This window comes from Cibotium barometz, chromosome 63 (assembly GCF_041138505.1).
Source record: "Cibotium barometz isolate CiBa-2024 chromosome 63, ASM4113850v1, whole genome shotgun sequence".
Lineage (NCBI taxonomy): Eukaryota > Viridiplantae > Streptophyta > Polypodiopsida > Cyatheales > Cibotiaceae > Cibotium > Cibotium barometz.
Window position 1 is genome coordinate 31,132,660 of NC_141108.1, and position 25,068 is coordinate 31,157,727.

The following is a 25,068-nucleotide window of genomic DNA, read 5'->3' on the forward strand; positions in this document are numbered from 1 at the left end:
GCCGAGGGCACTCCCTTGGCACAGAGGCGCCGTCGTTCGAGGTATGCATTAATCTACTCCGTGTCTAGGTGTAATTTTCATGAAACCATCCAAAATGAATCTTAAAAATTATATGTGTTTTTTGTGCAGTAGTAGTAGTCAGCCATCACCATCACCAGTCCCTTCACCATGTGTGCCTCCTTCTGTACCTCCACCTGCCACCTCTTAGCTTTGCATGCTATCGGGCACGATGCCCATTAGCATTCAGGTGGATCAGAGTGGGCGAGTGCAGTATGTAGACGGTGGGGCACGTTTTCGTTGCCGCTTGAGAGAGCTCGTGCACACATACATGCCAAGATACACATCCACTGGCGGTAAGTCCAATTCTTTCATGTATTTTTTAAAATCTCTGTATACATTGATATCAAATGATAAATCTAACTAAAGTGACTTTTTTTACAAATTGTAGGGATCAAGATGATAATGACACGAAATATGTGTTGGCAATCCTCGCGCAGGAGTTCGGCGTTGGTTGGGACGAGACCGCTCTATTGCATGAGATGCAAACGCTTCTAAAGCATTGACGGAACAATGCACGGTACAATTATTTTCTTTGCTATGTTATTCAAGTCTACTTCTTTCTTTGAGTAATATGGTTGAATTATTGTTAAATTAAATAAAGAAAGTTTGGAACGTCAAACACCTGAAACGTTCTCTAGAAAGTTCACATACTCACACACACAAATCAGCCCACCAATTCTTCTTTTTGTGCATAGCTCTTCCTTGCCATCTGAGGAAAAGGGCAGCTTTACTGGTCAAAAAGGCCAGCTTCTTCTAGGAGAAGCGAGTTCTTTCTGGCATAAAGTAGGTATAAAGGGTATGAGCAGTTTTATATCCTCTCTCCCCTACTTGTCTCGAAAACTTCTCAAGTCCAGCCTTGCTAACTAGATGCTTGCACACCCAGCTTTGCTGGTTAAGGATTAGTATTCTCTTATCCACGCTTGAGTAGGAAAGAGAATGAGCCATAGCCCAGGAGCTCTCCTTGCTTAAGCTGACTACTCCTAATCATACCACTGTACTGCACTTGTGCTCATACAGAGCTTACAGTAACTTCAGGACAACCTCTCTCTAAGTAAGTTTAGGAGCTTGTGGTGTCCAGCTTTAATGCTTCTGGTAATTGTCATTAATGTATGTATTAAAGTTAATTAATACAGGTTGGTGACAACCATACTAAACCTTTGTATGTGCGCAGCTTAACCAACCTCTGGTCCTCTTTGTGTGCAGCTTGTGTACCCTTTTATACAACCCCAGAGCCATACTTTAAAGCTATTATTAACTTCTTTATAAAAGCTGGCCAGCTAAGCGCAAAAAGCACTAGCCCAAAATAACGACTAAACACAGAAAGTGCTGGCCCAGAAAAAGCGTGCATGCTCAGCTTTAAAAGAAGTCGTTGTTTGCTAATTTGCCACCTCAGCTCTTGATGCCACATCAGCATCGTCAGTTACATCATCAGCCACGTCAGCTGCTCATTGCACATTAGCTTCACGCGATCAGCTCTTTTCACAACACTTTTGCCCCTGTAAGACAAAACACACACACGCATAGTACATGGACTCATGACTATAGAACACGAGCCTAAGGGGAATCGAACCCCAAGGTGGCAGCATAAGGCCACTCTAAGACCAAGAGGCTCCCCCTACCACCCCACCCTATAGTTAGTATCATGTACAATCAAAAGAAGCGATGAAAAAAAAGGATATCGAGATAGAAACACATTACCATTTTCTTTTGAATTGATGAGCCAAGCTGTTTATCAACAATTGGAAACTATGCCTCGCCAAAGATATCAATCTCTAAGAACACCTCGTCGTTGTCAGCCCCATAGCCTCTTGAAGTTCCATCTCTGTTAGGCATATGCCGAGTCCATCAGGGAGTGGAGCATTGTTCGAGGTGGATTTTGAGATTTGCTCAATGTCAGCCTCTAGTAGATCTTCTCCTAGATCATCCGATAAATCTTTACCCAGATCATCCCCTTCATCATCCGTTGAGGGTGGTGTGACATTTGTTTGTGAAATCAAATTTGCTTCTCTAATGCGAAGAATTGTATCTCCTTGCCCATGTGATACAGAGGTCATTATTGTGTCTGGTGTATTATTGTCGGGCTCTGTAGAGGTCAGTGTTGTGTGTGGTGTATTTTCACGCTCAGTAGAAAAGGTGGTATCAAACAATCTTCGGCTTCTAGGGTTCACATGAACAATTTGCCACCATGGATTGCCAGTTGGATTTTTGTAAAAGAAAGCTTGTTGTGCATGCATCGGGAAGAGATAGGGCTCTTTGGTTGCTCGTAGGAGCTTTGATGAGTCAACGGACCAGAATCCGCTTTGTTCGCGCCTCAAGGTGGCCCTTTTTCCTTTGTACTCCGCTCGAAACCAACGTACCTTCAAAATTACCTGCAATTTGTTCGCGCCTCAAGGTGGCCCTTTGTACTCCGCTCGAAACCAACGCTCCTTCAAAATTACGTGCAATATTATAATGTATATAAACTTGTTACTCAAAGATGTTGAATATTTCAATCATTTGGTTTGCATAATATATTAAAACAAATCATGCGTACTTGTTTCATAACACGATAGTTAATTTCGTATATGCCCTCCAGATCCCCTACGTAGCCAAGCTCATCCTCAATCAAATTTGTGTCACAAGCACTTTCACGAGAGAGTTGATGAAAGGACGCAACGATGCAAGAGTCCTGAGTAACACGAAGATCATCAATCCTCTTGACGCGGAGATGCTGACCACACACCCACATGTTGCTCTGTGAGCTCGGACCTAAAACCACATGGGAACCACATGAACATGTATGGTTAGAATCCAGAAAAAACATGTAGTATTATTCAAATTAAAATATAACATTGGAGTAACTTACCATGGTGTCGCATCCTAGGCTAAGCTCAAACTCTTCTCGTGAGATTTCAAACCCCTGCCCTCGCGTCTCTCTGATATGTGTATTCAACCATTCTAGGCTCATCGTTGGAGGTGCACTCCGACCCTTTTTGGATGCCCTACTTCTTCGGTTTCTCTCTTTGCATTCTTTGTCATGCTTGTCAATCCATTTTTGCATGCAATCTGAGTTATACACCACAAAAGTACTAAGCGCTTCCCTCTCCTCAGCACTTATCTTTAGTGGGACCCCTTGCCCACATAACATCTCTGTGGTTTCGTTGTCTGATTGTTCTTCTCTCCAACCAGGAGGAGCTTCGTTATCCACATGTTGCAAGTACTCGGATAGATAATACATGCACTCGTGAAGCAACCATCCCTCTGCCATGGATCCCTCGGGTCTTGCTCGCTGGCGCACAAATCCTTTCAATACCCCCATGTACCTTTCAACCCACAACATCCATCGTGTACTCACGGTCCCAGCAATCTCTATCTCTTCAAAGAGATGGATCATAACATGGACTTGAATGTCAAAAAGGAGGTAGGTAACTCCTTCTCCATCAGACAAAGGAGCTCAATACACTCTAGCTTTCGTTGCGGGATATCACATGAGTCGATCTCTTTGGATGTAATCCATCTATAAAGAGAAACAATGTGATTAGCATAAGATTTTTGTAACAAAGAAGTAAGAACAATATGATGTTCCACTGTCAATACCTTGTCAATGATCCCAATCGATATATAACATCTACCCTGAGTCAAACAACCATCCCTAATATATAACATCCCTAATACCCTCAGTCAAACAACCATCGATAACAAGTGGCAAGACGTGCTGCACACAGATTAGCTCTAGTGTTAACAAATGATAATGTAATGGCACCTTCATTAGAAATTGACGATACATGTTAGAGAGGCACCATACCTTAATGAAGTTATGCCAGTCGTGTGTCTTTAGACCCGAAAGAGAGTTATCATCCATGGTAAACATGTTTTGCAATGAAGCACCATAGCCCGTAGGAGTACGTATGCATCGTATCCGCTCATTGATGACGCTTATCTCTTACTTTGTGAGTACCCATGGTGCCTGTGAATAAGTAATATTTCCTGTCTCCTCATTGATTATAGGCCATAGTGATCGTTTGCAGTTGCAAATCTTTAGGTCTGCCCTTGCAGCCTCTGTATCCTTGAAGCCCACAAGATGATTCCAAAGCGAGTGTGCAAATATGTGCATGGGATCAAGCAAATGAGTTATTTTTAGATCTTTCCAATACTCCAACGTATACCATATGGAGGAATTCTATGCCATTGATTTCTTGCCTCTCGACGAGCGACTGTCGCAAATCATATTCGTCATCGTTATCGCTTGCAAGTTCGGCCTCCGGATCTATTAGAGGTCCGTTTGTCCACTTGACATACCAATCTCTTGGAGTCATTCGCGTTGGACAACATCCATTATCCACTTTGCCATTAAAATGTCTCGCATTCGCTTTGGAACGTAGCACATGATCTGGAGGCAGAAATCGTCGATGTCAAAGGTATATATTTTTACTCAAACTTTGACTATATTTGGAGCGTAGCCAATCACCGCATGGTGGACATGCTTTGTAACCCTTTGTTGATAGGCTTGAGAGAAACAAAAATTGTTTTTATGTTTTCAACATCCAAATTTTTTGATTGTATAAACAAACAAACAACTAAAGAGCCCTGCTGTACCCATAGGCAGGATAGTCATGTATTGTCCATGCTAAAATGCCACGAACCTTGAAACTCCTATTACCCACAGGTTTTGACATATCAATAACATTTACTCCTTTCCATATTTGTTGCAAGTCATCAATGAGTGGTGCAAGATATACGTTGATGTCTTTAACTTGCCGCTTCCTGACATTGATGCATCGTTTAAATTTGACATTTTTCAAATAGAAATGAGTGTGCTATTTAGAAATGAGAATATTTATCACATACCAGGAATCAACAAAGACAATATTAAATGCTCTTTCTTAATTGACATGAATGGTGGGATGTTGTAGTTGATAAGAACTACGGGCCAAGTTGACCACTTGCTCGATCGCATGGAAAAGGGATTGATTCCATCCAAGCCAACTCCAAATTTTATATGGCGAGGCTCCCAATGAAACTCTGGCCATGTAGCATCGATATGCTTAAATGCTTTGCTATCGCTTGGAATCCTCATGACTGCATCTATACTTGCATTTCTCGAACTCCAATCCATAAGCTTGGCTATTTTGGGGCTGCGGAAGATGTGTTCAACTCGTGGTGCCAAGGAAAAGTGTCGCAAAACTTTCATAGGGACATTCAAGGTTCCTGCCTTGAAACGAGCAACACCGCATTTGGGACAAGTGGTTGCATTTTCATACTCTCCACGATACAAAATGCAATCATTGACACATGCATGAATTGTGTTGTATTCGAGTCCAAGGGATGCGATCATTTTCTTTGCCTCGTCCCTCGACTTTGGGATCACATTGTTTGATGGTAGAATCTTGTTCGAAAGAAGCCTACCACTCAATTGTAAATATTTAATGAGCACAAAAGTGTATGAGAGCCATTATTTTTATGCAAACAAAATACAAATATAACTTACGATAGTAATGCAGAAACCGATGCATTACTCCATTGGTAGCGTGTTTGGAGATTCAAGATGAGTAAGGTCACACTCAATCTTGATATGGATGCACCATCGTAGATGGGCCTTGAAGCTTCTTCTAGTAGAAATTTTTCATGCGGACAAGTTTCTTCTTCACTACTTGCTTGGAACCAATCATCGATAAACTCATTGATGTCATCATCAAAATGTCCCTCATTGGTCACTTTTTCTTTGCATTTTGCATTGTACTCATCTCTAAGTCATTGATATGTACTTGGATCTTGTACGTTAAAGCCTCATGTACTCCTCTGGCAAGATATGGTGACTTCGGTGAGAGCCAGATACACCCTCAACATCTAAACACTGCATGTATAAACATAGTCTACATGAAGAAATGATTTAAAGTAACAACAATCGAATTATTAAGTGATATAATCATAACATTAAAACCCTTTTTACAACACAATTCAAGCATATTAGCAGCAAAAATCTATACTCAAGATAACCTTAGACAAGACACTAAAATACCCTTAGTTGTATTACTGAGACAATGAAATATATCATCAAATATTTGTCAAAATTAAATGCTGATTGGGCTACAAAGTTGGATACATTATTTGAAACATACATAATTTAAGAGGCCGACACTTTATCTCAAATTTCATTCTCAAAGAGGGGCTGGTGATGGCCAACGCCATCCATAATTTACAAATAATTCCTCGCCAGCTTGTAATGATCTTGTAGCACACACTACTATATATATGGGTACATCTCTAATCATATAACATGGCTCGTGACTATTCTCACACTCCATAAAGTTACAATTTGTTCTCTCATTTCTCCCTCTACTACTATTGATTAGCCCTGCTATATTTCCTTGAGCATAGGGTCTTCTCCCTCTACTACTATTGATTAGCCCTGCTATATTTCCTTGAGCATAGGGTCTTCCATCAATATAAAGCCGCAATCCATAATTATATCTAATGTTTCTTTCGGTGAGTGAGGCCGCATTAGCACAAAGCCCATATGTTGTCATACTTCTGATAAAGAGAACAAGTGCATGCCATGCGCCCCAACCATAACTGGGCCCACAAAATGACATAAGAGTCACCTCTGAGTTTGCGGGCACGCGTAAATCCTGTGCAATAAAGAGACCTCATCCACCATTGGGAATGGTAGATGGTGCAATCACATATCGAGCACCCCAAAAGCTGAAAACCTCTCCGTCTGCTGGAAGGGCTGCTCCCAACCATCCTCCATAGCGTCTACGATCGTACGTTTGAATGAGAGATAGAAGACGATCAGGCAATGGATGATCACCCAATGTCTCTGATTGGGCACCGAGGGGCAAAGAAGTTGATGATGCCTCCATTTGCAACTGAAAACCGACTTGACCATATCGTGTGCATGGAAGGAATGAAGGATCAATTCCATGGTCTTCACAATCCTCATGAAATCGAGGATGTAGAACTGGTACGTGCTGAATAATGCATCATTGTTGATTATATGAAGGGTGAGACACACATGGAACACGATTAATAGTGCGGAGTAAACTTGGATATGAATTTATACATAGTTCTAAAATGACATCACTTACCATGGGATGCTCCCGTTCCTCTTGCGGTGGCATATCAGGACATGGACCATACTGCTCCATATGGGCAAAACATATGCGTCGCATTCGTCGATGAGTGCCATGGCATGCTGCACACCAACATGGGATTCTTTCAACGTAATATGTTTGTGAGTCGCCTAGTGTCGTAGATGATGTGGAAGAAGAGGAACCATCTCCTCTCACAACTACAGATGGTGGATGCACAGGAAGAGTGGGAGGAGGCGGTGTCCCAGAGGATGACCCGGAATCTGCATTCATAAAATATTAATGTCATATTAATATCATTAAAAATCAAAGAAAACTTGAACAAAAATAATACACAAAATCATCCTAGAAGTGTTTGTAAATGCTATGGTAGCGCACAATGCATATTTGCTTATCCCCAGGTTAGGAATAATGTTCTTCCCTCAGCAGAAACTAGTTAATTTGTAATCATACCTTCTTACTGTACTTATGTCCATATTAGAGGCTTACAGTAACCTTGCACAAAATAGTTCTTCAAGGTGTAATTGACATGCACCCAAATGCGTTAGCATAGCATATACAGACCGTTGGCCGGTCCGTATGCACTATGGATGTGCAATTGGTCCATTCGGAGAGCCAGTACGCTCTCCAAATGCACCCAATTGAGCATCCATAGCACATACAGACCGCTACCTATGTATATGTGTTTATATATCCATCTATATGTTTATTGATCATAAATTGTGAAACCTTGTAATAACACACTGTTGTTAAATGCTTAGGAAATTTGCGGCCGTCCCTGAGCATACACGCCCACCTGCGATGTGCAGAGATTCTTGGCGGCACTTCAGGAAAGAGATTCACTTGAGAGTGACATGGCCTCAACAGAAGGTACACAAAGTTAATTCACTCAATGCATATGATAGGTACTTCTCGAATAGCATTAATTATATATTCATATAAAAGCGCATTTAATTTGCAGGAGGCAGCACAGGCTCGTGTCCAGTCAGGGCACACCTCTCGGCTTGGCCCGATGGGCTCTAGTGACTTTCGAGCACTCTTTGTAAGTGCACAAATTTTTTGTTCGTCTATCTATAGCTATTTGTATATATATATATATATATATATATATATATATATATATATATGTATGTATCCATGTATCTATGATCTCATATGCATTCAATTCACTTCTTACTTATATATATGCAACGTTTAAATGACAGAGAAAGGATTATGGTCCAGCACCATCTGCAGACAAGATACGGAGAGCCACAATTTACGGCTACAGAGCGCTATAGAAGGAGATGCTGACACCCGATGCTTTTGTAAGTAATTCTATCAAATATTATTTTATGGCAATCAAGATCTGCATGTGTTATATGTTATGTGGTTTTTTTAATACTCAAATAGCTAATAGACATTTTTAATTGCAGGAGCAACATGGCGAGAACGACATGGACAAGGTTGCTCGACAGGTAGCAGTAGGGTTATCATCGCAACCACCCAAGAATGTGCAAGAGGAGGACTCTTACTCCGATGACTCCGATTAATGATAGAGCCATTTAGTGCTAATTTTGTAGACATAAATTTTTGGTACATATAGTCGCTCATTGAGAATGATGGCGCTCTTTCATTAACATTTTCTTTATGTATGTGTGTTTTTGGCCATGATGCACATGTGTTACATCTATCAAGAGTTTCTTGAAGTGTCTACCTCCCAAATCTACAGATTTAAATGTTAATTTATTGTAAAATTTAATTTATACTTACCATAATCGATGTCGGCCATTGCTTTTTCAAAAGTCGATGTATGTTGATTTTTAGGTTTTTTGTCGTACACGAATGCGCGTGGGTATGTGTGTGTGTGTGTGTGTGTGTGTGTGTGTGAGAGAGAGAGAGAGAGAGAGAGAGAGAGAGAGAGAGAGAGAGAGAGAAAGAGAGATTTTTTATGATGTTTATATACGTACGGATGTGTGTGTGATAAAGAGGCAAGTGTGTATGAGAGAGAGAGAGAGAGAGAGAGAGAGAGAGAGAGAGAGAGAGAGAGAGAGAGAGACCAATGTTTACGTGAAGTGTGTGTGTATGTGTGAGAGAGAGAGGGAGAAAGAGAGAGAGAATGTGTGTGCAAGAGACACAAGTGGAGATAATGTGTATGAGAGAGAGAGAGAGAGAGAGAATGCGCATCGGCTATAAAAAAAAACATTCAGAACAAAGGTCTTTTATGCGACCCCAACGGCTTAAAAAAATAATACAAATTGGGTCGCTTATGCCACTCAAATAGGGTCGTTTATGCCCTCTTTGCGGCGTGGTTTATGCCACCTAACAACGTGGTTTATGCCACCCTGGTAACGTCGTTTATGCCACCCAAACGCGATGTATATGCCACCCTCAAAACGTGGTTTATGCCACCCAAAAAGCGTCGTTTATGCATCTCAAAAACGTCGCTAAAGAGGTCGTTTAAATGATGGTCAAGTGCGACCTTTGGAACGACTTCTGTAGCGACCCCCGTAAGGGTCGCTACAGGTTTCTACTCTTGTAGTGCCGTGACCTTGACTAAAGTGTTCACACATACATCTACCACATGGCCTACATCATCTGTGGCTCAGAGGTGGTTTTACTCTGTTGGGGCAAGTTACATTGGGTTGTGGGGTTTCTCTCTCTCTCTCTCTCTCTCTCAGAAAAGATGATCAGACTCCACTTCCTTAGGAGCCTCCATGAAGTTTGCCGCTGTCGTTCCTTCTCCACTGCCCAGGTTTGCTGTAGCAGTCTCTTGCCATGTGTCCTGGCTTTCCACAGTTGTGGCCAAGTGAAGGTCCTTCCTCCTACTCTGTCTCTTCCTCTTCCTCATCCTCGTGAGAATCTTCCTCGGGTGAAGAATGCTTTTTCCTCTCCAGCTGTTCAGTCTAGCCATTTCTTCTCTTTGACCTTGGTCTCTTGCTCTAGTAGAGCTCCTATCTCATGCAGCTTCAATTCAGGTACATTCTTTAAGGTTGCTACAATGTTTTCATATTCACCTTTGTCCACACTCTTCAAAAGCAGTGCTAGTGTCTCATCATCTTCTACCTTCTTGTCAATGGCTCTAGTTATTGCTTAATGCTTTTAGATTTGGTCAAGTGTGTGATTAAAGGTTCACTTTCCTTCATATCAAGTTTGTATAATTTCATTAACAAATTTATCTTTGAATTTTTTGCTTGAGTGCCAAATAATTTATTGAGTTCATCCCATGCATCTTTAACCCATTGTATCCTTGTGATGTGATGAATGATTTCATCATTTAAACTGAGTGTGATGAGTCCTAATGCTTTCTCATTCCTACTCTTCCACTCATTTTTCCCACTCACCTCTGGGCATTCATCTCTTCCCTCAACTAGCCCCGATAGATTTTTCCTCATGAGCAAATACATGGTTTTTGTTTGCCATGTATAAAACTGCTCCCCATTAAATTTGGCTATCTCTTATGCTGTGCTCATGATGATGTGAAGGGGGTCCTACCTCTCTTGATCCAATTTCAAGATTCAAGGGCAGTGTGTACCCTTTTACAACTCAATCTGGTGTTTTAGTGATGATTACGGCATATTTATCAGCAAGCATAAATTCACCAAAAGTTACATAAAGCAAAGGGTAACAAATCTGTACTAATAAATGGTTAGAGTATCAAACTATCTCCGAATTGCAATCTGATATAAAGGATCTATATCAGCTACCCAATGGTTAATTTGAACCCTCAATTGCACCAAAATGTAGTGATTAGTACTGATTAATCACTTATTAACAAAATAATCCTCTATTTTGTGTGCAAAAAAAAGAGTATGCGGGGAGTCCAGATCTGGGACCTTAGAGTTGAAATGAGCTCAACTCCTTTCAAATCCATCATTAGCAATTAGTATAGTAGAGGATTAAGCCAAGAAATACAAGATTTGACAAAACATTGAATGCTTAATCTCTATTTTATCAAAGTCATCTGCAGATTTGATGTAGAGCTTGGATCTCACTGTAGACTTGATGAAATCAAAAACTACCTTCACCAGCTTGTAGAGTCCAGATCTGGGACCTTAGAGTTGAAATGAGTTCAACTCCTTTCAAATCCATCATTAGCAATTAGTATAGTAGAGGATTAAGCCAAGAAATACAAGATTTGACCAAACATTGAATGCTTAATCTCTATTTTACCAAAGTCATCTGCAGATTTGATGTAGAGCTTGGATCTCACTGTAGACTTGATGAAATCAAAAACTACCTTCACCAGCTTGTAGAGCACCCTTGAAAAATCGTGGGGAAAAAAAATCAGCAGCATCTCTCGGCGATTTAGCGATTTGACTTGACTAGCTTATACGTGGGAGTATGGCTACTTGTGGCTAGAAGGGTTTGGGCTAATGTTATGTGTGAAGGGAGAGAGAGCTCCTCCACCAGCTGGGGATACAGAGGTTAATTGAAAAAGAGCTAAAAATTTGATTTTTTTCTAATCCTAATTAACTAGGTGATTAGCAAGATAATGGGCTCATAAATTTGATGGATTCTAAGCTAGGCTCTAATACCATGTTAAATTTGCAGCAATGTGGTGAACTATGGTGGATCAAATGCTAGAATCAACATAATTAACAAAGAGATTAGATGATGATTAAGATGAGATTAGTGAGCAATTAACTGATAGCTTAATGTAGGCATGGATAATCTAAAACCAACAAATTCTCATTAGGCCAATGCCTCAATTTATAGAGTTTACATCCAAGCATCTAATCCCAATGATCTCTCCTTGATTCACTCCACCTCTTTTGCTTTATTCTCTCCACCTCTTCCCAGAATATCTCCACACATCTGAAATCTTCTCACGCTACCCTTTATTCTCTCCCAGTAGATACTTCTCACCTTTTCACAACTTCTCTCTCATTTACAAATTCTCTTTTACAGCCTCTTGCTAAGGGTTTGTTCCCGCACACACCCTATTCACTTGTATATTTCAACATTCATCTTATGTGAGCATTTACTCATTTTTGGGTATTTTCTTTTATTCTTTTGGATTTATCTCATCCCAACACCTGGACTAATCCAATTGGCCCATTGGAACCTTAATTAGACCATAATCTAAAATTTTCTGAAAATGTAGACCCTTAGGCTAAGGTCTCTTATACACATTTGAGATTTTCATGGAGAAAAGGCTAGTTAAAGTGATAACTCCATCAATTTCCAGAAATTGTAAATTTTTAACCTAACAAACTAAGAGGTAGTTGGTTTTGATAAAAACCTTTTAATGATCTAATGAACCCAAGGAATTCACTTTCCATAGAAAGGGGGACGTCACCTGCATGCATGAAACTCATAAAAACCTCCTATTTAATTTTTCCTAAAAAATAGTATGTACCCCTTTCCAAGCATATGAGTCCCAATTATAAAATTCAAGTACCCCTGATTTAAGGTTTAAAAATCAAATGGTAGATATTGATGTTACACATGCAATAGGTTGTAGCCCATGTACATAGCATAGATGTAAGTGCAAGAAGCACAAAGACCTACATGTACTCTCCAAAAATTGTTCCATGTGTGGTTAGCTTAAAAGACTAGTAAACTAATCAAGTTTTCAAACTACACCAGTAGATCACATATTGTAAACTACAAGAAGACCCCTACTTTCATTCTTCCTTGCTCCCTTATCCCCTCCCTTGCCACCATAAATCTACCTCACCCCCTAACTTATAATATTAAGACCCCCCTTCCAAAAACCCTCCTCCCTTACACTCACGTGACACCATAAGATATGGTTTGTGAATCTCCCGAGCTAATGAAATAGAAGATCTTCACTGTGAGGAAAGGCCAGTTAAAGTGATAACTTCAACAATTTCCAAAAACTACAAATTGTTGCTCCAACAAAATAGGAAGCAATGGGTTTTTGTAATCCTTTTAAAGCCACAACGTTAGTATGAAGGGAAAAAAGGGGTTAGTTATCCAAGAAAAAGGAGAATAAGACTATCGCTCACGAACAAAAAGGGGGTCAAATCATGTTAACGTGCTCAAAAACGCATGTCCTAGGATAGTGCTAATTAGCATAATTAGCACTATCCTAGAAAAAGGAGAATAAGACTATCGCTCACGAACAAAAAGGGGGTCAAATCATGTTAACGTGCTCAAAAACGCATGTCCTAGGCATAATTTTTGGATGTGCTAACTAGATCCAAAGATGACCCATTATACACAGTGACATATTAACCATGCCCCTTTCACTTTCGATTGCTTTGAAAGTGTGGATAACGGCGTTGTCGTAGTCACGGCCATCAGTCACCGAAATTGAGGAGTGTCCGCCCATACTAAGCGCTGTTTCAAAGCAATCAGCAATGCCGGCGCCCATAATTTTCAGAGCTGATGTGAGAGAAAGGCAGGCATTTGCAGGGTTTCATGTGAAATGATGTGGACAATCTAGCGAACATGGCTAAACACAGGAGGGTGTTTCTGTTTGTGACTTTCTAATAGGAGACCTTTTCTTCCCCCAAGACTTTGTGCGAATTGAGCTCTCTTGTTGGAATCCGCGTGGCGGTGGGGCTGAGAGGTCGCGCCAGAATCTCACAGGCCGAGCCATGTCTCTCTCCCTATAAAAGCTTCACTTCTCATTACCACCATTGCCAATTCTATAGCACGAAAGACATGGCCCCTTCCAAGAAGAAGATGGCAGCTACATTGCTTCCGCCGCTGCTTAGCTTCATAATGCTTCTTCTAATTGCCCCCTCCGCTGACGCTCACACCTCTTGGTTGCCTCCTCACCCATACAAGTCCCCTCCTCGCCCTTACGCGTACAAGTCACCGCCTCCTCCACCTCCCTCTCCCTCGCCCCCACCTCCCTACATCTACAAATCCCCTCCGCCACCCTCTCCATCCCCTCCTCCTCCGTATGTTTACAAGTCGCCTCCGCCACCCTCGCCGTCTCCTCCTCCTCCTTACGTTTACAAGTCCCCTCCTCCGCCTTCTCCTTCTCCGCCACCTCCCTACGTGTACAAGTCACCACCGCCCCCATCACCATCTCCGCCACCTCCTTATGTCTATAAGTCGCCGCCTCCTCCCCCATACATTTACAAGTCACCTCCGCCACCATCTCCCTGCCCTCCTCCTCCTTACCACTACGAGTCTCCACCACCTCCATCTCCCTCTCCGCCCCCTCCTTACGTTTACAAATCTCCCCCACCGCCTTCTCCTTCCCCCCCGCCCCCTTACGCTTACAAGTCACCACCTCCCCCCTCCCCCTCCCCTCCGCCCGTCTACACGTACAAATCGCCACCTCCGCCCTGGTAATAGCTCGGCTACATTAATGTAGGTGAGCAAAGTAAGTATCTGCCTCTACACAGGTTGTATGAGCATCGTCACAAAGCTGGTCTTAATTTTTAATCTGTTGTGCTGAAGATAAAGGTTGCTAGTTTGCTTTGTGTTAATTATTTGAGTGGTAATTTGTTCTTAATGGTGCAATGCCATCTTGCTTAATAATACAAAGTCATACTGATCAACTCTGCATGATTACTTGCAGATTGGATAGCTAGGTTCTAATTGCAGAGATCGGATCAACTCTACGTCTACCCTACATTGCTTGCAGATCGGATAGGTTCTTTGCGCATGTGTTCTGCGTAGTACGCTGGAGACACCAACCAGCTAGTCTAATTATGATCAAATGCTGCAAAATCCAACTTACTGATCCAGCATCGCTATCAGCACTCCACTCCATCTCGACGGCCATTATATCAATCCACTGAAATAAAATTGATCTGTACTGCATGCACTGCGACATTTTATTAACTGAAAAGATGTTTTCTATTTTCGCAGCGCACTTCCGCAGCCTTCGTTGAAGGCAGGTGCGACGATTGAGTCGTTAAATTGATACTTTAATGGTTTAGAGTGCATGCTTTATACTACTTGGTCTTCTCTCTCCCTCACGTCTCGTGTTAGAATCTCACTCTTGTAGGATAGATCTTCTTAGGTCTCTTGGGATTGTTCCTACTACATTAAAACAACCTTCTTCTCTCTCTCTCTCTTAAAAAAATATAAACTCTAACATATTACATCCAAGAAAATGGCACAACCGTACATAAACTTTCTTTTTATTTTTTATTTTTTTATCCATAATAATAGTTATATATTTAAACTTAAAAGAGGTCCGGATATATTGCAAAGCAAAAAGAAAAAATCTGTTCTTTCCTACATAAACTTTCTTTTTTAATTACACGAAAAATAGAATAAACTTTATGATTTCCTCGTTTTGTTCAGTTATCTGCCTCCAAAGCCAATACACACACACACACACAAACATTGCAACATGCATCTAGAGAGCCATTCAACATCTTTGTGGCTATGCTTAGAAAACTTGTAAGTATAAAAATATCCCTTAGAATCTCAAATATTATCCCTTATTAGTAAGACGTTCCTGGAAACCTTGCTTACATTAGAGAAACAACTTCGGGATTGAACCATCAAAGATTGATGAAGCATTTGCAAGCTATTCACAATGATGCGATGGAGAAATTTGGGATGATCAGAGATTTGGGAGGCACCATTCACTATGGGAAAGAAAGTTGTTTTCTTTATTTTGGATGAATCATCGCTGCATGTACTAAGGTGAATCCTCTTTCACAAATGATAAAGCTAGCAAGTATGACAAGACCAAATTTCCATAGCTTTCACTACATTGGTCCAAGAGTCAAATATACCATTTCTCCTTTTCATAGATGTTTATCCCATCAATGAATATGAGCCACCACCATAGAAAATCTACCACATTATCAATGGAAAACTTGCCTTACAAAACCTAGTTAATTTGCTTTGTTATCATGATGAGAAGGTCTTTGTTGCATTAAACAAACTGTAATCAACAAACATTTCATGAAAACTTGAAACAAGTTTTTATTAAATTCCTTTCCAAATCGTTCATCAAAATTTGACACAAGTTTTTTAATAAACTCCTTTTCCTTCCAAATCTTTCATCAAAACTTAACACAAGTTTTTAATTAAACTCCTTTGAATGCCCTCCCATGTCTCCTTATTGAGTACTCTTTGGAAGACTTCCATACTTGAAAACATGTGTGATTCTCAAGCCTTACTTGTCTTTCCATTCTAGTATCCTGCCTTTGGATCTCTTTAAAAAATCCTTAATATGTTTTGAATCATGACTAAATATACTTATCAACAAATACCTATCTTTCCCCAAGTCAATCAAAATGTTCACATCTGTGAACCCATTCCTAGGGTTAACAAGAGCTACCACCATTATCTTATATCAAGGAGTCAAGATAGATATACCAAAGGGTCATACATTCAAGATATGAAGCAATGGTGTCCAAAGCTATAACTTGGATGGGCACCCGTAATGGCATGATGAAGTATTTATGGCAATTCCCGCTTCAAGAGTGTGTGGTAGCATGTAGGATGAAACTTATGGCCATGTATATAAGTGAATTTCTCTCATAATAGAACCTACTCTCCCATTGCGCAATGGAGGCTTTCTCTTGCTAATCTCTCTCCCTAATGCATGCTAGTGAGTGTGTGTGAATGAAGTGAGGTGAGAGAAGGGACGAGTACCTATAGTGTGACACGGCGGTGTGACAATGCTCGCAGGAGGCGCAGTGGAATTGCTTCTCTAGGAGTTGTAGAGCTTGGAGACCTCAAGGGTTACGAGCTTCGCAATTGGAAAGATCCTCACGATAGTTGTGGTTCACCAAGTAATCTCTTTTTGGATGTGTTTCAAGGGGGGTTAGGGCCGTGAGCCATAACATTTTTGGCACCGCTGTCGTGGAGCCATCCCTTGGCTTTTTTCATAGTTTTTCCTCTAATCTACGCATTACCCATTGCCCATTGTCTTGATTAATGGTTTTCTATGAAAAAGGTGTGGCTTTGATGGTGATTTGTGTGTGATTTGGTGCATAATTGCTCTCTTTTTTATTTTTGTAAAGAATATTTTTTGCTTAATTTTAGCTAAGTTTGTTGTTTTTGTTATTGTTACTGTGGTTCTTCATATTCTTAGGGCTTGCACAGAGTTCTTATTAGGCTTAGTTTGCATCCATTGTATCAAACAATACAATAGAATACATTTTTTAGTGAATGTTATCTCTCTTTTAGTGTTAAACATAGAACTAAAATCATTAATTTTAGCTTGGTTGTGTGTTTTTTATTTGAATTATTTTTCCTCTAAACTATGCATTACACATTGCCCATTGTCTTGATTAATAGTTTTTCATAAAAAAGGTGTGGATTTGATGGTGATTTGTGTGTGATTTGGTGCAGAATAGCTGTCTTTTTTGTTTTTGTAAAGAATGCTTTTTGCTTAATTTTAGCTAAGTTTATTGTTTTTGTTGTTGTTATTGTGGTTCTTCATTTTCTTAGGGCTTGCACATAGTTCTTACTAGGCTTAGTTTGCATCCATTGCATCAACAATGCAATAGAATGCATTTTTTAGTGAATGTTATCTCTCTTTAGTGTTAAATATAGAACTAAAATCATTAATTTTAGCTTGGTTGGTTGTTTTTTATTTGAATTGTTTGCATGAGAGTGTTAGCAAGCATTAGGAGTAGCTTAGTTTCAAAAAAAATCTCAAATCAATAAAAAACCCTTGAATTCATCTAATTCCTCTCAATGGACTGGTTTTTGTCATTAAGGGTGATTAATCTTGTTCAAGGGACTCAAAAATTAGACAATATGTTAATTGGGGTCTAAATCGATCACGTGAGTAGTTGAAATTAGTGTTTTGAGAGCATCTAGATGCATCAAAACACCCAATTACATCAATTGGAGGAATTTCACTCTCTTTGCTTAATTTTGCCTTAAAAGAAGAGACCAAAAATTAAGAAGAGAAGGTCTTTGTTGCATTAAACAACTGTAATCAACAAACATTTCATGAAAACTTGAAACAAGTTTTTAGTAAATTCCTTTCCAAATCATTCATCAAAATTTGACACAAGTTTTTTAATAAACTCCTTTGCCTTCCAAATCTTTCATCAAAACTTAACACAAGTTTTTAATTAGACTCCTTTGAATGCCCTCCCATGTCTCCTTATTGAGTACTCTTTGGAAGACTTCCATACTTGAAAACATGTGTGACTCTCAAGCCTTACTTGTCTTTCCATTCTACTAGCCTGCATTTGGATCTCTTTAAAAACTCCTTAATATGTTTTGAATCATGACTAAATATACTTCTCAACAAATACTTATCTTTCCCCAAGTTAATCAAAATGTTCACATCTGTTAACCCATTCCTAGGGTTAACAAGAGCTACCACCATTATCTTACGTCAAGGAGTCCAGGTAGATATACCAAAGGATCACAGATTCAAGATATGAAACAATGGTGTCCAAATCTATAACTTGGATGGGTGCCCGTAATGGTGTGACACAAATCCCAAGTGATGTACTTCATGGATATATTATGAGAGTAGTCATTGTACACTACAAGAGGCAGGGCCCTTATCCACATATTTTTTGACGCTTTAGAACTAAGCTTAAAATCCGTGAAACATCAAAATACGGGTGGAAAAAAACCGTCGATATACGCGTCAAAATAAACATGTTTTCCACACTTGTTTCGACGGGCTTTTCGACGACTATTTTGACTGCTGTTTGGACTACTATTTCAACTACTGTTACACAAATTATTTCGACAGATGCAGGAAACTTTCAACGGTTTTTTTGATGGATGCAAGAAACTTTCAATTGTTTTTTCGACGGATGTAGGAAAGTTTTGACGCGTGCAGGTATTAAATTTCTTTTGGCATAATGGTACATCCAGCTGGAGTCTTGTAGCTGGATGCACCATTATGCCAAAATTATAGAGCACCAAAGGCAACTGTACTCTAATGTGAAGAAGGAAGCAAATTTGTTGGAAAAGTTGGAGTGCCATAACGTTTTTGACATTACAAAGCAGGTACATTGTACACAAGCGCAAACAATGGCCAAATTATATTGCAAGATGTGAAATTTATATATCAAGCTTTGACGAGATAAGCCAAAATTGCATAAAGTAGTTGCATAAAATTGCATACAAGCTATACAAGCTACACTCGAGTCATAAAGTCATTAGCAAAGACAATGTGGCGGGGCAAAGCTCGCGGATGCGGCTCTTCATCTCTTGTCGACATCATCCAAATCCACATTGCCATTGACAATTGTGTAATATTTTTTCCCATCGGCGGGTGTGGACTGTGTATCAAAACATCGCATGATCACGAGCGTGGAGTGCTTCTGGTGCTAGATGGGGAAGGAAGCTCACATGGGGGCGTAGACCCATCCGTGCCCCCACTTGGACAACAACTGCCTCCACCTCCACCACTCGAGCGTTGTTCTCTACGAGTGTTGGACGAGCAACCTGAGGGAGGGGTTCTGGCGGCTCTTCGTGGGGTTTCTACAAGTGAACTAGGGTTAGCGGTGGTGGTGCTCGATGGTGCAGCCGAAGCGCCCACCCCTCTCCCAAAATATTGTTGTGCCAAAGCTCTTTGCTCGGGTGTAGCTTTTGCTAAAAAACCCATGAACTGGTCAGGAGACATGGCATATGGAGAGAAGGATGGAGAGTAAGCGGGTGTCTCATCTAGAGTGCGGGACATGTTTCTACACACACATAACAAAGCCCACATGGGCACTTGAATAAGAGCATACACATGAATAAGAGCACACATCTCAAAACACACAACACACGCACATGCAACCAAGAGGAGAGGGGAAGGAGGGCAAAGAAGGAGGCGAACCTACTTGAGTGGTAAGGAGCTGGAGAAGATCTTGGGAGAGAGAGAGAACCTGCAAAACAAAGAACAAAAAAAAAAACATTCATTATCCCTCAACACACACACACATCTCACAACCAAGAGGAGAGGGGAGGGTGGGCAATGAAGGAGGTGAACCTGCTTGGAAGGTAAGGAGGTGGAGAAGAGCTTGGGAGAGAGAAAGAACCTGCAAAACAAAGAACAAAAAAAAATCATTATCCCTCAACCCTGATACACACACATCTCACAACCAAGAGGAGAGGGGAGGGAGGGCAAAGAAGGAGGCGAACCTACTTGAGTGGTAAAGAAGTGGAGAGAAGAGCTTGGGAGAGAGAGAAAACTTGCAAAAAAAAGAAGAAAGCAAAAAAAACAAGAAAATTACCCCTAATTACACACACAGACATTTTACAACACATGTACATGTAACCAAGAGGAGAGGGGAGTGAGGGGAAAGGAGGCATACCTAATGAGGAAGCAAAAGGCATGCGCGCGAACAAAAACGCAAAAATAAGCGAGGTTTTGCTTTACTATAAAAACCTGTACTGTCGATATATGCATCGAAATCATCGTGGAAAAAAGCATCGAAATCAGGGTGGAAAAAAGCATCGAAAACTCCATGGAAATAAGAGTCGAAAAAATAAATTTTCCACGGTTATTTTGATAGACTTTTCAATGCTTTTTTCCACCATGATTTCGACGCTATTTTCCACAGTTATTCCCATGACTTTTTCGACGCTTATTTCGACGATCGCTACTTTTCATTCAAATGCAAAGTCTTTCCAGATCCTACGCGCCCTCGACATTTCAAATTACCTATCACTGACTACCATCCTCCACAAATACTTAAGGGAGGATTCCCCTCCAAAAATAAGCATTCTTTCCCATTACTCAAATCAATATGGAAACCATGGATAATGCCACACCCTTAATTTTTGTTGATTTAGAGGAGAAGACACTTTGCCCATGTAGAAATAGATTTATTTGGAGCCATGGATCTTGCTGAGGATGAGCAAGTTGATGATGCACTTTAATTTCATTGTAAAACATAGCACTTTCTTAATTGCACCTTAGTGATGAGGAGGAGGAGCTAGCATTTTTTCTCCTTCAAAGAGCATGATGGAAGTTATACCCTCCTCTCTTCCTCGCCCCTCCCCCCCTCTCTCTCTCTCTCATGTCTCTCTCTCTAGCTCTCTCGCTCTCTCTCTCTCTCTATCTCTCATAGACACATATGCTTGGCAAAGAGGTAGAAAGAGAAGGCAAAGAGGTAGAAAGAGAAGACTAAAACACACCCCAGGATGGGAACTAGCAAATATTATATATAAATTCCAAAAAAATTATTAAAAAATTCGACTGTTATTTCCACGCCTATTTCCACGAATATTTCGACGTATATTTCCATGCCTTTTTCCACGTGTATTTCGATGCACATATCAACGACGCGACCAAGCGTGGAAACTAAGTGTCAAAAAACAATGATTCTCTTGTAGTGTATTAGGCCTCTTATGAGCATAAAGTGCCTGGCTGGCCACAGTTTGAGTGTAAACACTTATGGCCATAACTGTGAACACTTATGGCCATGTATATAAGTGAATTTCTCTCATAATAGAATATACTCTCCCATTTTGCAATTGAGTCTTGCTCTTGCTAATATCTCTCCCTAATGCATGCTAGTGAGTGTGTGTGAGTGAAGTGAGGTGAGGGAAGGGATGAGTACCCGTAGTGCGACACGTGGTGTGACAACGCTCGTGGGAGGCATGGTGGAATTGCTTCTCAAGGAGTTGTAGAGCTTGGAGACCTCAAGGGTTACGAGCTCTGCCATTGGAAAGATCCTCATGACAGTTGTGGTTCACCAGGTAATCTCTTGTTGGGGTTAGGGTGAGCTATAACATTTTTGGCACCACTGTCGTGAAGCCATCCCTTGGCTTTTTCTATCATTTTTCCTCTAATCTACACATTACCCATTGCCCATTGTCTTGATTAATGGTTTTCCATAAAAAAAGGTGTGGATTTGATGGTGATTTGGTGTAGAATAGCTCTCTTTTTTGTAGAATAGCTCTCTTTTTTGTTTTTGTAAAGAATGCTTTTTGCTTAATTTTAGCTAAGTTTGTTGTTTTTGTTGTTGTTATTGCAGTTCTTCATGTTCTTAGGGCTTGCACATAGGTTTTATTAGGCTTCGTTTGCATCCATTGTATCAAACAATGCAAGAGAATGCATTTTTTAGTGAATGTTAGCCTCTCTTAGTGTTAAACGTAGAACTAAAATCATTAATTTTAGCTTAGTTATGTTTTTTTTATTTGAATTGTTTGCATCACAGTGTTAGCAAGCATTAGGACTAGCTTAATCTTCAAAAAAAATTCTCAAACCATTGAAAAACCCTTGACTTCGACTAATTCCTCTTAATGGACTATTTTTTATCATTAAGGGTGATTAATCTTGTTCAAGGTGTTGGAATTAGGGTTGCAAGAAAGCACACAAAGCTTGGAGAAGAAGAAGCAAGAATGCACACAACACAAAGTGTATTAGATTGTGTCAATGTACAAAGATAAGTTAGCCCTAGAAGGATGGGCGTATATACAAGCCGGGGGAAAAAACCTCCTAAAGAGGGAAAAAGTGCCCCGGCGGTCCTAAGTGTGTTCACACACATCACTGCCTATATATATGGCAACAAATCCCCCCTGGGAGTGATGGTGTGAACGAGAGCTGGCACTCATGTATAGGGGAGTGCCATGCCCGAAGTAGATCAATCCACAAAGGGGAGCAAGCCCAAAGCTTTGCGGAAAGCTTCGAACTTCTCACGAGGAAGCGCCTTTGTGAAAAGATCGGCGAGGTTGTCCTGTGTTGGCACATAGGCCAAGCTGATCTCTCCTGCTGAGAGTCTCTCCCTGACATAGTGATAATGCACCTCAATGTGCTTTGTGCGAGCATGAAAAACTGGGTTTTTCGCAACTGCCAATGCGCTCTGACTGTCAGTGAAGATAGAGGTGGCAGACTCCTGTCCAACACCCAAGTCAGCCATAAGCCGTCTGAGCCACACACACTCAACCGTAGCTGTGAAAGCTGCCCTGTACTCAGCTTCACAACTAGAAGTGGCCACAGTAGGTTGCTTCTTGCTCAACCAAGATATGCATGAGCTACCGAGCATGAAACAAAAACCACTTGTGGACACTCTTGTGTCATAGCAACCAGCCCAATCTGAGTCCGAAAAAGCATGTAAATCTGGCGGCAACGATCCCCCCTTGGGATAAAACAACCCAAGATGTATGGTGCCACTCAAGTAGCGAAAGATGCGTTTAATTGCCTTCCAATGCTGAGACCCTGGGCTATGCATAAACCTGCTCACCTGTGAGACTGCAAACTGAATGTCCGGCCTCGTAATGCATACATAAATGAGGCAACCAACAGCTGTCTGATAGAGTGTGACATCAAAGTGATCTCCAGCATCATGAAGACTCAACTTCAAACCTGTCTCCATTGGAGTAGCAATAGGCTTGCAGTCTTCAAGGCCAAATCTCCACAACAATGTCTCAATATACTTTGTCTGACACAAAGCGATACCTCCATCACACTGCTTAAATTGTATCCCCAAATAATGATGCAAATGCCCCAAATCTGACATTTCAAAAGAGGCATTCAAATCAGCCTTAAAATCAGCAGTATGACTCTCATTTGGTCCTGTGAGCAGCATGTCATCGACATAGAGAGCAATGATTAGATGTACACCATCCACACGTTTAACATACAAAGTGCTTTCTGTTGGACTATTCTGAAACCTATGTGCAGTCAAATATGCATGTATCTTTTCATACCAAGCTCGTGGAGCTTGCTTTAAACCATATAAAGCCTTTTTCAACCTGCACACTTTGTTTTCCTGCCCTCTTTGAACAAAACCACGAGGCTGCGATACATACACCTCCTCATGCAAATCTCCATTCAAGAACGCAGTCTTTATGTCCAACTGATGTACATTCCAACCATTATGAGCTGCCAATGCACAAATGCTACGAATGGTAGTCATACGACAAGTGGGAGCAAAGGTCTCATCAAAATCAATGCCCTTTTCTTGAGCATAACCCTTTGCAACAAGTCTAGCCTTATAGCGATCAACACTACCATCTGGCTTTCGTTTCAATTTAAAAACCCACTTACATCCAATGGCCTTTTTACCAATAGGCAAATCACACAAAGACCATGTACCATTCTTCATTATAGCATCATATTCACTTTGCATTGCAGCCAACCAATTTTTTGAATTTTGTGCCTCATCAAATGAAAGAGGTTCTTCCTCTTCACACATACTAGACACAGCCAAAGCATAACAATCTGATGCATAAGAGGCATGCTGAAAACCTGAACGAGTACGACTAGTCATCGGTGCATCAATCTTACTATCACGCAAGGTTTGCACTAGCCATTTAGGCATACCTCTAGCCTGCTCATTTTCAGCCCTATCCTCATGAATTACATCCTGTAAATCTGCATCAGAAATAGGCTGATCTATGATGTCGTTTGAAATCTGCATAGGCTCAATATTTGCCTCATTAGGACTTACATTTGAATTCCCACCTGTAAAGAGAGGCAACAACGTATCAAATACATCCCGTGAGCTTACACCTGTCTCTTTGGTACATGATAACAAGGGCTGCACAGCATCTTCCACAAAAACAACATCTCGACTAATCAAGATACGCTTTGACTGCGGATGATACAATCTGTAACCCTTGCTCTCAGCACTGTAACCAACAAAAATGCATTTGACAGCCTTATCATCCAATTTTTTGCGTTGTTGCATAGGCACTAAAGCATAGGCCAAGCAACCAAAGACACGCAAGTGACCAATAGAAGGCTTCCTGCCATGCCAAGCTTCGTATGGAGTAATAGACTGCAAGGCCTTAGTGGGACACCTGTTGAGTACATATGCAGCACACATGACAGCCTCAAGCCAAAACGCATGTGGCAAAGCTTGGCTCTTGACCATACATCGTGCCATCTCCATAAGTGACCTGTTCTTCCTCTCAGCAACACCATTTTGCTGAGGGATATACGGCACTGTACATTGGTGTTTTATCCCACGACTAGCCAGAAATGCATCAAACTCTTTAGACATGTACTCCCCCCCTCGATCAGTACGGAGGGTGCCCACAGTACAATTGGATACATTTTCAGCCATAAGAAAAAACTGTTTGAAGCACAAAAACACTTCGGACTTTGCCTTCAGTGGATATACCCATGCATGCCTTGAGTAAT

The 25,068-nt window shown here is 40.8% G+C and overlaps 1 protein-coding gene across 2 annotated transcripts; it reads left to right on the forward strand.

Annotated features, from left to right (window-relative positions):
* Positions 1 to 13,741: 13,741 nt before the first annotated feature.
* LOC147603944 (uncharacterized) lies at positions 13,742 to 14,900 on the forward strand. Of its 2 annotated transcripts, none has more exons than XM_086796184.1 (2): positions 13,742 to 14,418; positions 14,617 to 14,900. In XM_086796184.1, exon 1 carries the CDS (start codon positions 13,746 to 13,748, stop codon positions 14,385 to 14,387), a length of 642 nt encoding a protein of 213 aa, XP_086652310.1. In that variant the 5' UTR covers positions 13,742 to 13,745; the 3' UTR covers positions 14,388 to 14,418; positions 14,617 to 14,900. The 2 variants fall into 2 exon arrangements, with proteins under 2 accessions (XP_086652310.1, XP_086652311.1); XM_086796185.1 differs by having other exon boundaries at positions 13,742 to 14,409.
* Positions 14,901 to 25,068: the final 10,168 nt, after the last annotated feature.

Excerpts from the sequence above, each read along its gene's own strand:
- LOC147603944 (XM_086796184.1), top strand. The coding sequence starts at position 13,746 with ATGGCCCCTTCCAAGAAGAAGATGGCAGCTACATTGCTTCCGCCGCTG.